The 13350-nt window shown below is 43.4% G+C and overlaps 1 protein-coding gene across 6 annotated transcripts in view; it reads right to left on the bottom strand.

Moving 5' to 3' along the window:
* PLD5 (phospholipase D family member 5) overlaps positions 1–13350 on the bottom strand; it is a 422454-nt gene that overhangs the window by 32696 nt on the left and 376408 nt on the right. For all 6 annotated transcript variants that reach the window (XM_058701959.1, XM_058701958.1, XM_058701960.1 and 3 more), the window contains 2 exons: positions 10533–10730; positions 1421–1557 (listed from right to left, as the gene is read on the bottom strand). In XM_058701959.1, the coding sequence (XP_058557942.1) occupies positions 1421–1557; positions 10533–10730 (335 nt within the window). The remainder of the gene's footprint in view (positions 1–1420; positions 1558–10532; positions 10731–13350) is intronic.

The raw sequence follows: 13350 nt of genomic DNA, 5'->3' as shown, positions 1-13350 counted from the left end.
TAAACACCTAGGAATATTCAAGGGATGTGCCATCTTTTAAAGTAAAAATGTTTTAATAGTGTATCTTGTAGCTTAAAATGCTTTTTGACTGTCATTATGGGAGATCACTTTGCAGGAGACTCATGCTTTTGCAATCTTACAGGCATCTGCATAAGGAAGCTGCATATTAGGCGTATGTTGGTTGGCAACATGAGCAATATTCAAGCAAGAGAGGGCACACTTCATCATCTACCTCAGTAAAGGGTTATTTTGAAATTGCAATTTCCCAGATTAAAAAGGTCTCTGGCTGTACTCTCAGAAATGTGCACTTTGAAAACTTTTCCTGGCTTTAAATGGGTTATTCAAAGCACTTATAAGTAGCCAAATCTGTGCATTCCTGGCAGGAGAGCAAAAGTGGGAAATATCTGGGGCACAGCCAGGCATTTATGCACTTAGGGGCATATAGTCCGTCCCTAAGTTTATTTCAAGTATTTCCCCTCTAAACAATGATGAATTGCTGTAAAAATCCTTTCATTTTTTAATTTAATTTTTTAAAATGTTTATTTATTTTTTGAGAGACAGCGACAGAACGTGAGCAGGGGAGGGGCAGAGGGAGAGGGAGACACAGAATCCGAAGCAGGATCCAAGCTGCGAGCTGTCAGCACAGAGCCCGACGTGGGGCTCAAACTCATGAACTGAGAGATCATGACCTGAGCCAAAGTCTGATGCTTAACCAGCTGAGCCACCCAGGTGCCCCCCAAATCCCTTCATTTTTTAAAATGCTCGCTTCCTCATACAGAGGAATGGATTGACTGAGAACATATACATACTGAGTTTCTTTCTTCTTTAAGTTGAAAAAATACAAAAATTCAGCCTTTAATGAAGACTGACATGAATACGACCAAAATGATGTCTCCTTGGAGGAAAATCTTGCCAGACCTACTCAGTTTCAGTATATCCTTCAGGGACACCTGCTAGCTAAGAACTTTCAAGAAATATTTTTTGGGGAGCGTCTGCCAGGCTCAGTCAGTAGAGCATGTGACTCTTGACCTCAGGGTTGTGAGTTCGAGGCCCACACTGGATGCGGAGATTACTTTTAAAAAGTGTTAAATTTTTTTTTCCAGAAATTTTTTTTTCCAATTTATTTTATTTTTCAAATAAATTTCAAATTGAAAACAACCCGATCTCCATTCTAAAGTTGCTCTCATGCCTGTAAGGTAAAACACGGTGGTACTTCTGTAGGGTGAGTCCCCGAGTCCTTCAAATGGACTGAGGGAGGAGATGCATCATGGGTAAGTTGCAAATGCACTCGGAGGTCTGAACGGTGTGTGACCTAAAGGGAAACGGAGAGCACCTCAGTGTCCAGCCGGTTTCCTATGGTCCCCAGTTTGCACCTGGCCCTGGAGACTGGGTTGGAGGACGAGGTTACTCACTCACTGACCTTTTGGTGCTCGTGCTGGAGATTGGCAGGTAGTCCGTGACAGCGATGTATACGTACTGCTTGGCATCGTCTATCACACTGTAGATGGCGTCTATGTCAAAGCTTCTGTTCTTAGGGCAGAAGAGTTTGGGAGAATTCTGTGAAGACACAAAAACCAAACTTTCAGAGGATTAATTTTTGTCAGCTGGGGATTTCTCTTTGTTGTTGTTGTTGTTGATTTGTTTCAGTGGATCTTGGCTTTGAGGTAGATTTTTGAAACCAACTCTCCAGTCCTTTATGAGAATAGACAAATGTATTTTCAATCCCATCATAGTTGAGGCATGTTCAGATCAAGGTGTGGTGGGATGTGTCTCAAATCTGACCTTTATGTCTGGGGAGGGAATTCTTGCTTTCAGGATACACACCTCTCATTTTCAGAGTATTCTAACTCAAACTTACAGGGCTCTGGTGAACACTCCATCATGAATAGCAGTTAATTTTCTCAGGTGTTACCATATAATACATATATGTACACACAGCAATCAATTTACCCGAAAAGTCATTTCATTTGAAAGGTGATGTGGGCATAAAAACATTCTAGACATACAATCTAAAAAATCTTGTGGATTTTTCCCCTTTCATCATTAAGTCAGGAAGAAGAGTGCAAAGGTCATCAATAATTCTAAAGAAAAACCCAGCAAGTGACTAGGAAGACCAAATTCATCAGGAGGGACAGGGAAGAAGGATATTCTGAAAAACTCAAGCCAACGAACAAAGAGGCAAATTATACTTGAGGCATTTTTCTCCTGTTGCTCAAGGTGGTTTCCATCTTATAAAAATAAGGTGTTTTGGGATGAAATTGCTATAGAAAGATGTAGTTTGGCTTTCTCGTTGTTTTCCCAGCACACAGGACTAAAAATAGCATTACTGGGGTTTCTGTCTTACTCTGAGCAGCATGAGGCAGTGGTGAGTGGAGGGGTGCACGTATGGGAGGGGCTTCTGGAACTGTCCTGCATCCAACACTCGGGACAACTCCCATCACTGTGCTGGTGGGAATGCCTATCCTGGCTTAGACAGAGGGAAGATGAAGCCGTTGTCTTGGATGTCCAAGCAAGACAGACGTGGAGCGTGGGGGCAGGAAAGGAGCCTGTTGAAGCTCATATACTCTCTCAGCGTCCCTGCTCAGAAAGTCATCTTGGAAGGCGACTATCAGATTGAGTTTTTGATCATTTATTTTTCTTTTGGAATGAAGATGAGTTTCCAAGTCTTTTAAGAAACTAATGCCAGGGGCACCCGGGAGGCTCAGTCGGTTAAGTGTCCGAATATTGATTTCAGCTCAGGTCATGATCCAGCATCGTGGGATTGAGTCCCATGCTTGGCTCTGCGCTGACAGCACGAAGCCTGTTTGGATCTTCTCTCTGCCCCTCCCCCCGCTTGTGCTCTCTCTCAAAATAAATAAGTAAACTTAAAAAAAAAAAAAACAACTAATGACAAAAAACCCTCACAAAAAAACGTAAAAATAGAGGTGCCTGGGTGGCTCAGGTCATGATCACAGTTTGTGGGTTCAGGCCCCGCGTTGGGCTCTGTGCTGACAGCTCAGAACCTGGAGCCTGCTTTGGTTTCTGCGCCCCCCCTGCCCCTCCCCCACTCACGCTCTGTCTCTCTCTCTGTCTCAAAAAATGAACATTAACAAAAAAATTTAAAAAACATAAAAATAAGAAAAGACACAAACATAAACAACAAAAGATAAAACCAACCAACCAACCAAACCCAGTGCTGGTCCTACACCTTTTCCCTAGCACATGCACAGTGGATACTCTGCCTGTCCCCAAGACAGGTGCTCCTGCTTCTAGTGGCCACTGGGTCTCCCTCTTACTCCTGACTGCCCCTCCTCCCATTCAGGCTCTAGTGCTCTTTCTTTGCTGGGGCTTTTACACATCATTTTCTTGTCACCATGATGGACACACACACACACACACACACACACACATCACACTCAGCATTTCTGGTGTCTGGGAATCCAGTCTGAACTCACTGAACTATGGCCTCCAAGCCCTGGCCTCCCATTTCTCTGCCTCCCTCCTGTGCCAGCTATCACGCCCTCTGTGCCTGGCTCTCATCTGTCTGCCCCTGCACATTTGCTCCCGCCAGCCCTTCTGGCCCAAGCTTCCTTGTTCTTGCCCATCAAGAACATGGTTCTTGAATATGAATATGCTTTCTAGAATATGCTATCTAGAATATGCTTTCTCTAGAATATGCTTTCTTTAGTTCAACTACAAGCTCCTCCATGAAACTTCTGTATTTCCCCAGCCAGAGGGCCCTTCTCTCTTCTCTGCCCACCCATAATATGATTGATTTGCTACATTATTTAGCATATTCAAACTTGTAATTATTTGCACTTGCCTCATTTGCCTGCCTAGACTGTCACTGACCTGATTTTAGGGACTGTACTTTACTTATTTTTCTATCTCCATGAAAACATCCAAAATTGACATTACTTAATTCCCTCAGCCTGTTGGGTCTGCTTTAAACATTCTTCAGGCTAACATGGGGGAGCTGAGGGTCTTTGTTCTAGACAGGAGCTTAAGGAAGCTCCGACATGCGTCCAAGCGCCCAAGTTTCTGTTTCAGGAATTTCTTGAACTTCCTTGCATGTTGCAAAAACGAGGTTTTGGTTTCAGGGAGGAAAAAATTGAGGCACAGGAGTCGTTGCTGTCTTCACATTTGCTCTTATATGCTGCAAGTCTGGACTTTGGGTGCCTTTCAGTGATACAGGCTAGGCTCCAGCATTTATAGCCTGCAGCCTGCTGGCTGTGCACGTTACACTTGCTGAGCCTTGCAGCCTAAGGGATTAATAGTAGAATGCACCTCTCACACTGGTTTCCCTCGAGGCTTAAATCGGGTAATGGCCTGTTCCCTGGCTGGGTGAGTGCCTTTCTTCTGTGCTTGCTTTCATTTGTTCAGCAAATAATACGAAGTGCCCGCCATGCTCCAGCTCTAGGCTAGCCACCTGGTATATACCAGTGATCAAAGTAAGACTCCTGCTTCCTGGAGCTTCATTCTGGAACGTGCTACATTGTATTGCATTCATATGCAACCGCTGGGTTGCTCATCCCCTTTACCTTATGCTATGCTGTGCTTAGCATATGTTTTATATCCATATCTGTGGAATGAATGTGAAAGTGCTTCTTAAATTAATCAGCATTGAAGGTCTGTGTGATCCCCCAACCTCCATTCTTAATGGAGTTACTTCATGCTAGGTCTTTCCATCCACGTGTGAACAGTTCTTTATTTGGATTTGCCTGCTGTATTGTTTCCTATGTTCCCATTGTCTAACCCAGTGCCTAAACCATGGCAGGTGCTCCATGTGTTTATTAAGGAAACGCATGACCCTCGGTATCAGTACCCCCCTGGCCCTAGGGGCATGGTGGTACGTGATGATGTGTTCCAGAGTCTGCTACCTTTGAAAATAGTGCTGAATATACTACTGGCTAAAAATGTTTGCTTAAGATATAAATGAATAAGGGGTGCCTGAGTGGTTCCAACTCTTGGTTTCAGCTCAGGTCGTGATCTCATGGTTCAGGAGTTTGAGGCCCACATCAGGTTCCCGGCTGACAGGTTCCTGTTTGGGATTCTCTGCCTCTGTTTCTCTCTCTCTGCCCCTCCTCCACTCATGCACTCATGCTGTCCACCTCCCCCCCACCCCCCTGCAAAATAAATAAAAAAACATGAAAAGATGTAAATGAATGAACAACACAAAGAATGACTACTGATTCAGCAGAGGAAGTTAAATAGTTCCAATAGTTTAATTACAGAGAAGGCTGTTAAGTTTCCCTGTTAGTGCTCCTGAATTAATTTTTTGAGCCTAGCACTGTGTACTCCTTTACTACGAGAGGCAGAAGGAAAACAGATTCTTCCCTGTTTCAGCTCTGTGATGACTTTTACCGCTCAAATGCTCTCAAGCACCTTGCTTCTAGGAAATATGTCTCTCTTAGATCAAATAGTGCCTTATACACGCACGTAACTTGTTTTGCATATTCGTTAAATATTTGCCTTAGCAGGCTTCTGATTTATTTCACTGTAGTTTCCTGGTTTTTAAGAAGTTCATGCTCCATCCTCAAAATATATATGTTAAAATATATTAAACACAAAAAGATAGCCCACAGAATGGGAGAAAATATTTGCAAATTGTATATCTGATAAAGGAGCTATATGCAGAATGTATAAGAACTTTTACAACTCAGTAATAAAAACCAAATAAGAGCCACCTTGGTGGCTCAGTTGGTTAAAAGTCTGACTCTTGATTTTAGCTCAGGTGATGATCTCAGGGTCATGAGAGGAGTCCTACATCGGGCTCTGCACTGGGTATAGAGCCTGCTTAAGAGTCTCTCTTCCTCTCCCTCAGTCCCTCCCCGACTTGTGCTCTCTCTCTCAACAAACAAACAAAACCCAAGTAAACTAATGGAAAAGTGGGCAAAGGATTGGATAGACATTTCTCAAAAAAGATAAACAAATAGCCAACGAACATATTAAAATATACAAATGAAAACCACAGTGAGATACCATTTAATACCCATTTGGAGGGGTAAAATAAAACAGAAAATAACAAGCATTGGCAAAGATGTGGAGAAAGCAGAGCCCTCATTAACTGCTGGTGGAACTGTAAAATGGGGCAGCCAGTTTGGAAACCAATGTGTCAGTCTCTCAAAATGTTAAGCACAGAGTTGCCACATTCCCCAACACTGCCACTCCTGAGTACACACCCCAAAGCACTGAAAACAGGTGTTCAAATACAAACTTGCACACGTCAGTCCATGACAACACTACTGTCAGGACCCAAAAGATAGAAACACCCAAATGTCCATCAACCGATCGGGGGAATAAACAAACTGTGGCATATCGGTATAATGGAATATTATTTGGCCACGAAAGGGAAGGAAGTGCTGATTCATGCTGTAACACTAATGGACTTTGAAAACATTATACTAAGTGAAAGATGTCAATTACAAAAGACTACATATTATATATACTTCTTTATATGGAATACCTAAAGAAAGGAGAATTCTAAGGGACAGAAAGTAGACTAGCAGTTGCCAGAGGCTGAGGGAAGGGGAAAATGGAGAGTGGCTCCTAATGGTTTTCTTTGTGGTGATGAAACTGTCCTTTTATTAAAAACTTTTTAATGTTTATTTATTTTTGAAAGACAGAGAGAGACAGAGAATGAACAGGGGAGGGGCAGAGAGAGGGAGACACGGAATCCGAAGCAGGCTCCAGGCTCTGAGCTGGCAGCACAGAGTCTGATGCAGGGCCCGACCCCACGAACTGTGAGATCATGACCTGAGCCGAAGTCGATGCTTAACTGACTGAGCCTCCCAGGCGTCCCCAATGTTCATTTATTTTTGAAGAGAGAGAGAGAAAGAGAGAGTGAGTGTGCGCGTGAGTGGGGGAGGGGCAGAGAGACAGAAAGGGAGAGAATGAATCCCAAACAGGCTCCACACTATCAGGACAGAGTCCAATCAGGGCTCAATCCCAGGAACTGTGAGATCATGACCTGAGCCGAAATCAAGGGTTGGATGCTCAACTGACCGAGCCACCCAGGCATAGCACTAGTCTTTATCTTGGAAAGCAAATTTATAATCTCAAGGGCTCTAAAAAGAAATCTGTAAGATAACAAAAACCCAGCCAACTATGGTTCCTGTCTTCTTATTTTAATGGGGAATTAAAATCAGAACTCACTGGCACCAAGTTATTAGAGATCACATAGTTAAATCTCCCCAAGTATCTTTGGGGTTCTGTGAAAAAATTAGAAATAATCCATATTTATATCATAATTTAAAATTTATATTTAACAATGAGAAAATTAGAAATAATCCATATTTATATCATAATTTAAAATTTATATTTAACAATGCTAAGTTGTTAATCATCTAAAAATCTAATCTGGGGAATGGCAATTCTTAATATGTGTTTTATGTGTCTATGTGTCTTCAATAATGTGTGTGTGTGTGTGTGTGTGTGAATTTAGTCTTGGGACTGTGAGATTATAAAAATATAATATGCTATTTTAAGATGTTTTACACCAAATACTTTCTTTTTTTTCTAATTTTTTTTTTTTAAGGTTAATTATTTTTGAGACAGAGAGAGACAGACCATGAATGAGGGAGGGTCAGAGAGAGAGGGAGACACAATCTGAAACAGGCTCCAGGCTCTGAGCTGTCAGCACAGAGCACGACACGGGGCTCGAACTCATGGACGTGAGATCACGACCTGGGCCGAAGTCGGACGCCCAACCAACTGAGCCACCCAGGCGCCCCACACCAAATACTTTCAACTTAAATATATTTGCTTTGGCATGTTTGGCATACATCCCTCAGAAAATTATACACATCCTAGAACTTTATATTAAAATTACTACTAATAAATCCAATCCAACATTTTTTGGAGCCTTCTGTAAGGTGTTGGGAATACCGATGAGCAAGACGGTCCGGTATATGATCTTCAGAGGCTTTTAAATAGCAGGAGAGATGATCAATAAACAATCAACAAACAGCTACGAAAATATAATAGATGCCACAACAGGGGTGAGATCAAGGAGGTCTGGGATTCCAGACCAATTCCACTGGTGGCGGGGGGTGTCTGACTATTTTATACCTGTAGGATTTTATACCTCTGCAAATGTGGTGTTCAATTAATACCTGTTGAATTGAAATTCAAAGGTAGGCTTGACATTACTAGGAAATAGAAAACAGTAAGTTAAAATAATATAATAAATAAAAATAGAAAATAGAGGCATCATATACTTGAAAAGACTATACCTAAAGGCATGGTTCAAAACTCTACTTATTTTGTGACAAATCATTTGATAAAAAGCAATTTGTAAATCTGTCCCACAGTACAACAAAGATCTACATTTTAGTAGATTTTATTAAAGGCCTGGGCCCTCTCTCTGGGGTAGATATGTTAACTTTGGGATCAACAAAGGGGGATTTGCCACCTTTTTAAGAGTCAGAATTTAGGGGCACCTGGGTTGCTCAGTCGGTTAAGTGTCTGACTTAGGCTCAGGTCATGATCTCATGGTTTTGAATTTGAGCCCCACATCAGGCTCTCTGCTGTCAGCTGGGGGGCTGCTTCAGATCCTCACCCCACCCCCCCACTCAGGTGCACATGCATGCACATGTTGTCTCTCTCTCTCTCTCTCAAAACTAAATAAACATTAAAAAAAGAAAATTTAAATGTATGCAAAACCCAAATTCATGTCTCTAAGATTCAAACCGTAAATTGAAAATCTAGCAATTATCAGAAATTTGCTTACCATTCATTTCTTCCCTGTTGCTTCCCATCTGTTCTACTGGAGCTGGCTGAGCACCTGTCCTTTCGGGCATCATGTCACCCTGTTACCTTCTCTGCATTAAGGGATCCTTGGCAAACTACCTATTGTGACTCATCTACAAATTCAGGATACTATCTGGCCTTCTTGTCTTACAGGGTTGTCTTGAGAGAAACTTCAGAAATGAAACTGAATACATGAAGTCATTTTGCTAGTAAAACACCCCATACAATATGCTATTGCTGACCTCCACATATTAAAAAGAAAAGGCTTTTTCACTTTGATGAAAATCTTTCAGTCTATTTTCTGCTATTTGCATTTATGTGAATTTGTTAAGACAAACAACTTCAACATCCTCTTTTGTCTCAATTGCTACATGTCTAAATTTTCAGACTGTGCTTTCATTTTAATTGACAAAGAGGTCAGAATTCACTCTTCAGGGACACGTTCTTCAGTGATATAAAAATTGTTGGCATAAAAGCACTCCTGTCAGTGGGGGACCAGCATGTTGAATTGGGAGCATGGTCTTAAGAAATTTATCTAGGCCCCAGGATCAATTCAGAAGGCTGTTTCAAATCAAAATTCTAAGGTCTCACCCCAGGTCCAGTGGATCAGATCCTGGCCTGGGCAATGGTGGGAGGCTGCATATCTGCATTTTATTTATTTTATTTTATTGTTTATTTATTTTTGAGAGGGATAGAGACAGCACAAGCAGGGGAGGGGCAAATAGAGAGGGGGAGAGACAATTCCAAGCACTGTCAGCACAGAGCCTGATGCAGGGCTCAGTCTCAGTAACTTTTAGATCAAGACCTGAGCCCAAACCAAGAGTCGGACACTTAACCAACTGAGCCACCCAGGCACCCCATGTAAATCTACATCTTAAACAGGATCCCCAGCCAGTTCTTAAGTTTTTAAAGTTTGGTGGACCAGGGCTGCAGGCACAGATATTCACATTGCCCATTCCCGGTGACCCTGTGGGACAGCAGTGGGTGGTAGATGTGGGAGGTGGGGAGTGGCGGTTTTCAGTGTAGTCAGAGGCCTGAAGCTGTGCCCTGCCCTCTGGGCCTCCTCCCTCAGCCTCGATCAAGTACAGTTCTGCTTTTATCTGTTTTACACACCAACATGCCTCAGATTTTTTCATCAAAGGTTTCTATTGCTAAAAACAAGTCTGACAATCACTGAAGTAGGGCATGGAAAATAGGATCTGGTTCAGAAGACCTGGGAGCTGGTGCCTGTCTTGGCTCCTGCCATGAGGGTCTTTGTGCTGGTAGATAAGCCTCATCCCTTTGTCTATAACAGGGTTACAAAGCTGGGTCTACCTTAACAGATGGCCAGAGGGATCAATTTAGATAACACTAAGCATAAGGAACTAGGGATGAATATTAACATTCATTATTGTTATCACTAGGGACAGCATATGATTAGGCGTAAGAGTGGGTGTATCTCGGGGCGCCTGGGTGGCTCAGTCGGTTAAGCTTCCGACTTCCGCTCAAGTCATGATCTCATAGTTCATGAGTTCGGGCCCCGCGTCGGGCTCTGGGCTGACAGCTCAGAGCCTGGAGCCTGCTTTGGATTCTGTGTCTCCTCTCTCTCCACCCCTCCCTGGCTTGCATTTGGTCTCGCTCTCTCTTTCAAAAGTAAATAAACATTAAAATAATTTCTTTCAGAAAAGAGTGGGTATGTCTTACCTCGTCAAGGGGTGGGACAGAACCGATCTTTAGAATTCAGGCTTGCCCAGCACAAGACCACCCTCGAACATTCCAACTTCGGACGAAGGAAGAGGAGGAGCGAGAGGGCAATGACTCACCGACACAAATGCTTGAGATTTGGTGTCGTTCAGCTGAAGCTGCAATTTCTTTTCGTTGTCATAGACTCCATAGAGCCTCTTGGACCAGGTCTGGGGCACTCTGCTCTTGAATTTTAATGAGCTATACAGAGCGAATATCCTCTGTAAATCCAGGACCAGGCAGCTACAGTTGTAGAAAATGACACCGAGTTCTTTCATCTGTGAAATTAAAATAGAAAGCATCGGTGCCATGTACGACGGGTGGCGCTATTTTCAGAGAAAGAAAATGCACAAGAATGCAGTTGTAGTGAGTCCTTCTCTCACTGCTGTTATACAGAAGTGTGTAGATACAGGCATGTTACGGTGTCTGGAGGGGATACGGTATAAAAAGGCTTCAATATTTCAGGAGAACCTTGGCTTGCGTTGTTGCATTTGGGGTCTTATAGATAAGTTTTCCATATTCACTTCCATTTTTACATCAGCTCTTCAGATTCATTCCCTTAAAACACTTTCGCGTCCGAATCCTTAAATCGTGCGGCGGCACCCAGGTTTTCATGGCAGCATCGTGGAACGGTTGACATCGTGGATTCTGAAGTCAGACTGCCTGGAATTAGGCTCCAGTTCCACAGCTTTCTAGGTGTGTGACTTTGGGCAAGACTCACCGTCTCCGGGCCTCAGTTTCCTTCTTCCATAAAACTGGGTTAATAGTGTTTATTCCACACAGCTGCTGTGATACTTAAAATGGTCAGTACCATTAAAAGGCTCAGAAGAGTGTCCATGACTTGTAACTCACTAAAAATAGGTTAACAATTGTTAGTTACTCTTAGTAACACTGCACAAGCCTCAGGAGGAACACCCTAATACACCCTTGCAACTAAGGGACCAGAGAAGAAAGGGAAGCTCACGAGGGTAAGCAAAAACACTTGCCCCAAGTGAGATCTTATCAGCAAGAGATTGAGAATTTAAATTCAGGTTTCTGACCCTTGATCCAATACACCCAGGAACATAGCAGCACTGGCTTCATCTGAGTCTAGGATCACTTTGTAAGAGTTACAGATGATTTCCAATTTAGTCAATGAAAGTGACAAAGTAAAATTGGTCCAATACACCCGGGAACATAGCGGCACTGGCTTCATCTGAGTCTAGGATCACTTTGTAAAAGTTACAGATGATTTCCAATTTAGTCAATGAAAGTGACAAAGTAAAATTGGTCCAATACACCCAGGAACATAGCGGCACTGGCTTCATCTGAGTCTAGGATCACTTTGTAAGAGTTACAGATGATTTCCAATTTAGTCAATGAAAGTGACAAAGTAAAATCGGGGTCATAAAAGACAGCACAAAGACACATGCCCAGGGAGGGCAGTGCTAGGGACGCCTGGGCCCTTTAGAGACCTGAGTCTGACTCCCCTCCCATGTTTTCCTCTAGCTCCCCAGTGAGGACTCTACTCAGGATTACAGAAGATGTCACCTAGGACTCCCTAATACAGTATGTCATGGAGGTATTTCCCTGTTCATCTATACCCGCCTGGAGTTGTTCCACTAGCTCCAAAGTGACTACAGAATAGATGCACACACATTATTTAATCTGCTGATGGACTTGTCCCTCTTTTTTCTCTAGTGCAAAAAATAAAGCAATGGGCATCCTTATACATATATCTTTGTGCACCTGTGGAAGTATTTCCACAGTATAGATTCCTAGAATTGGATGGACAAGCAGAAGGACAATTAGAGGCTAAGAAAGTGGGAGGAGATGGGGCGCTTAGGTGGTTCAGTCACTTAAGCATTGGCTCGGGTCATGATCTCGTGGTTCATGGGCTCAAGTCCTGCATCAGGCTCCATGCCGGGCCTGCTGGGATTCTCTCTCTCTCCCCATCCCTCTCTGCCCCTTCCATATTTGCTCTCTCTCAAAATAAATAAATAAACTTTAAAAAAAAGTGGGAGGAGATAGGGCAGGGTGGGTGTATCAGGCATGTGCAAAGGCACTGAGGCTGGTGGGGATACAATCAGAGCTGTGTGGCTAAAGCTGAACGAGCTAGGAGAGAACATGTATGTGTGTGAGCGTGTAGACATTTTTTGTTTAAATTTATTTATTTATATGAGAGAGAGAGAGAGAGAGAGAGAGAGCGAGCACATGAGCAGGGGAGGGGCAGAGAGGAGAGAGAGAGAACCCCAAGCAAATCCCAGAGAATTTTGCACTGCCAGTGTGGAGCCCGGTGCAGGGCTGTGAAACCTGTGAGACCATGACCTGAGGCCAAAACCAAGAGCCAGAGGGAAGCTTAATGGACTGAGCCACCCAAGCGTGCCGAGATATTTTTTTCTGATGGCAGAGGGTAACACTGTAGGGACAGGGGTGGCAGATCCTCAGGGGCCTTTGAACTGGGATAAACAGCTTGGCATTTATGCTGAAGATCCTGGGGAAGCAGGCAAGGAGGGTCGGGGTGTGAACTGAAAAGGGCCGTTTGGCTGTGCTGTGGAGACAGAAGACAGGGTGAGGGAGCTAGGGTACAATATTCAGCCCCAGGCCTTGGCGGTAGGAGGCAGAAAGATTTACATGTTCTTAGGTGTTTTCCAATCTCAGAGGCTTCAAAAAATTGTCTAGAGTAGCAGCTAATGATGGCTAATCTTGTGCCAGGTTGAGGACTGAGCCCACCCAGCTGTTTGCCCACAGGGTCTCTGGAATACTCGGCTCTGCATCTGACCCTCATGCTTTTGTACCTTTTTGGGTTAGATCAACACTGCCACCTTATCTTCTCCTGGGGAGCCTTTTGCATTTCACATTGTTTTAGTTCAGCAGGTATAATACCCAGGCTCTTTGTCTGGGGTGGCGGTGGGTGGG

This window comes from Neofelis nebulosa, chromosome 15 (genome assembly GCF_028018385.1).
Source record: "Neofelis nebulosa isolate mNeoNeb1 chromosome 15, mNeoNeb1.pri, whole genome shotgun sequence".
Lineage (NCBI taxonomy): Eukaryota > Metazoa > Chordata > Mammalia > Carnivora > Felidae > Neofelis > Neofelis nebulosa.
This window is presented reverse-complemented; position numbering and strand designations above follow the sequence as displayed.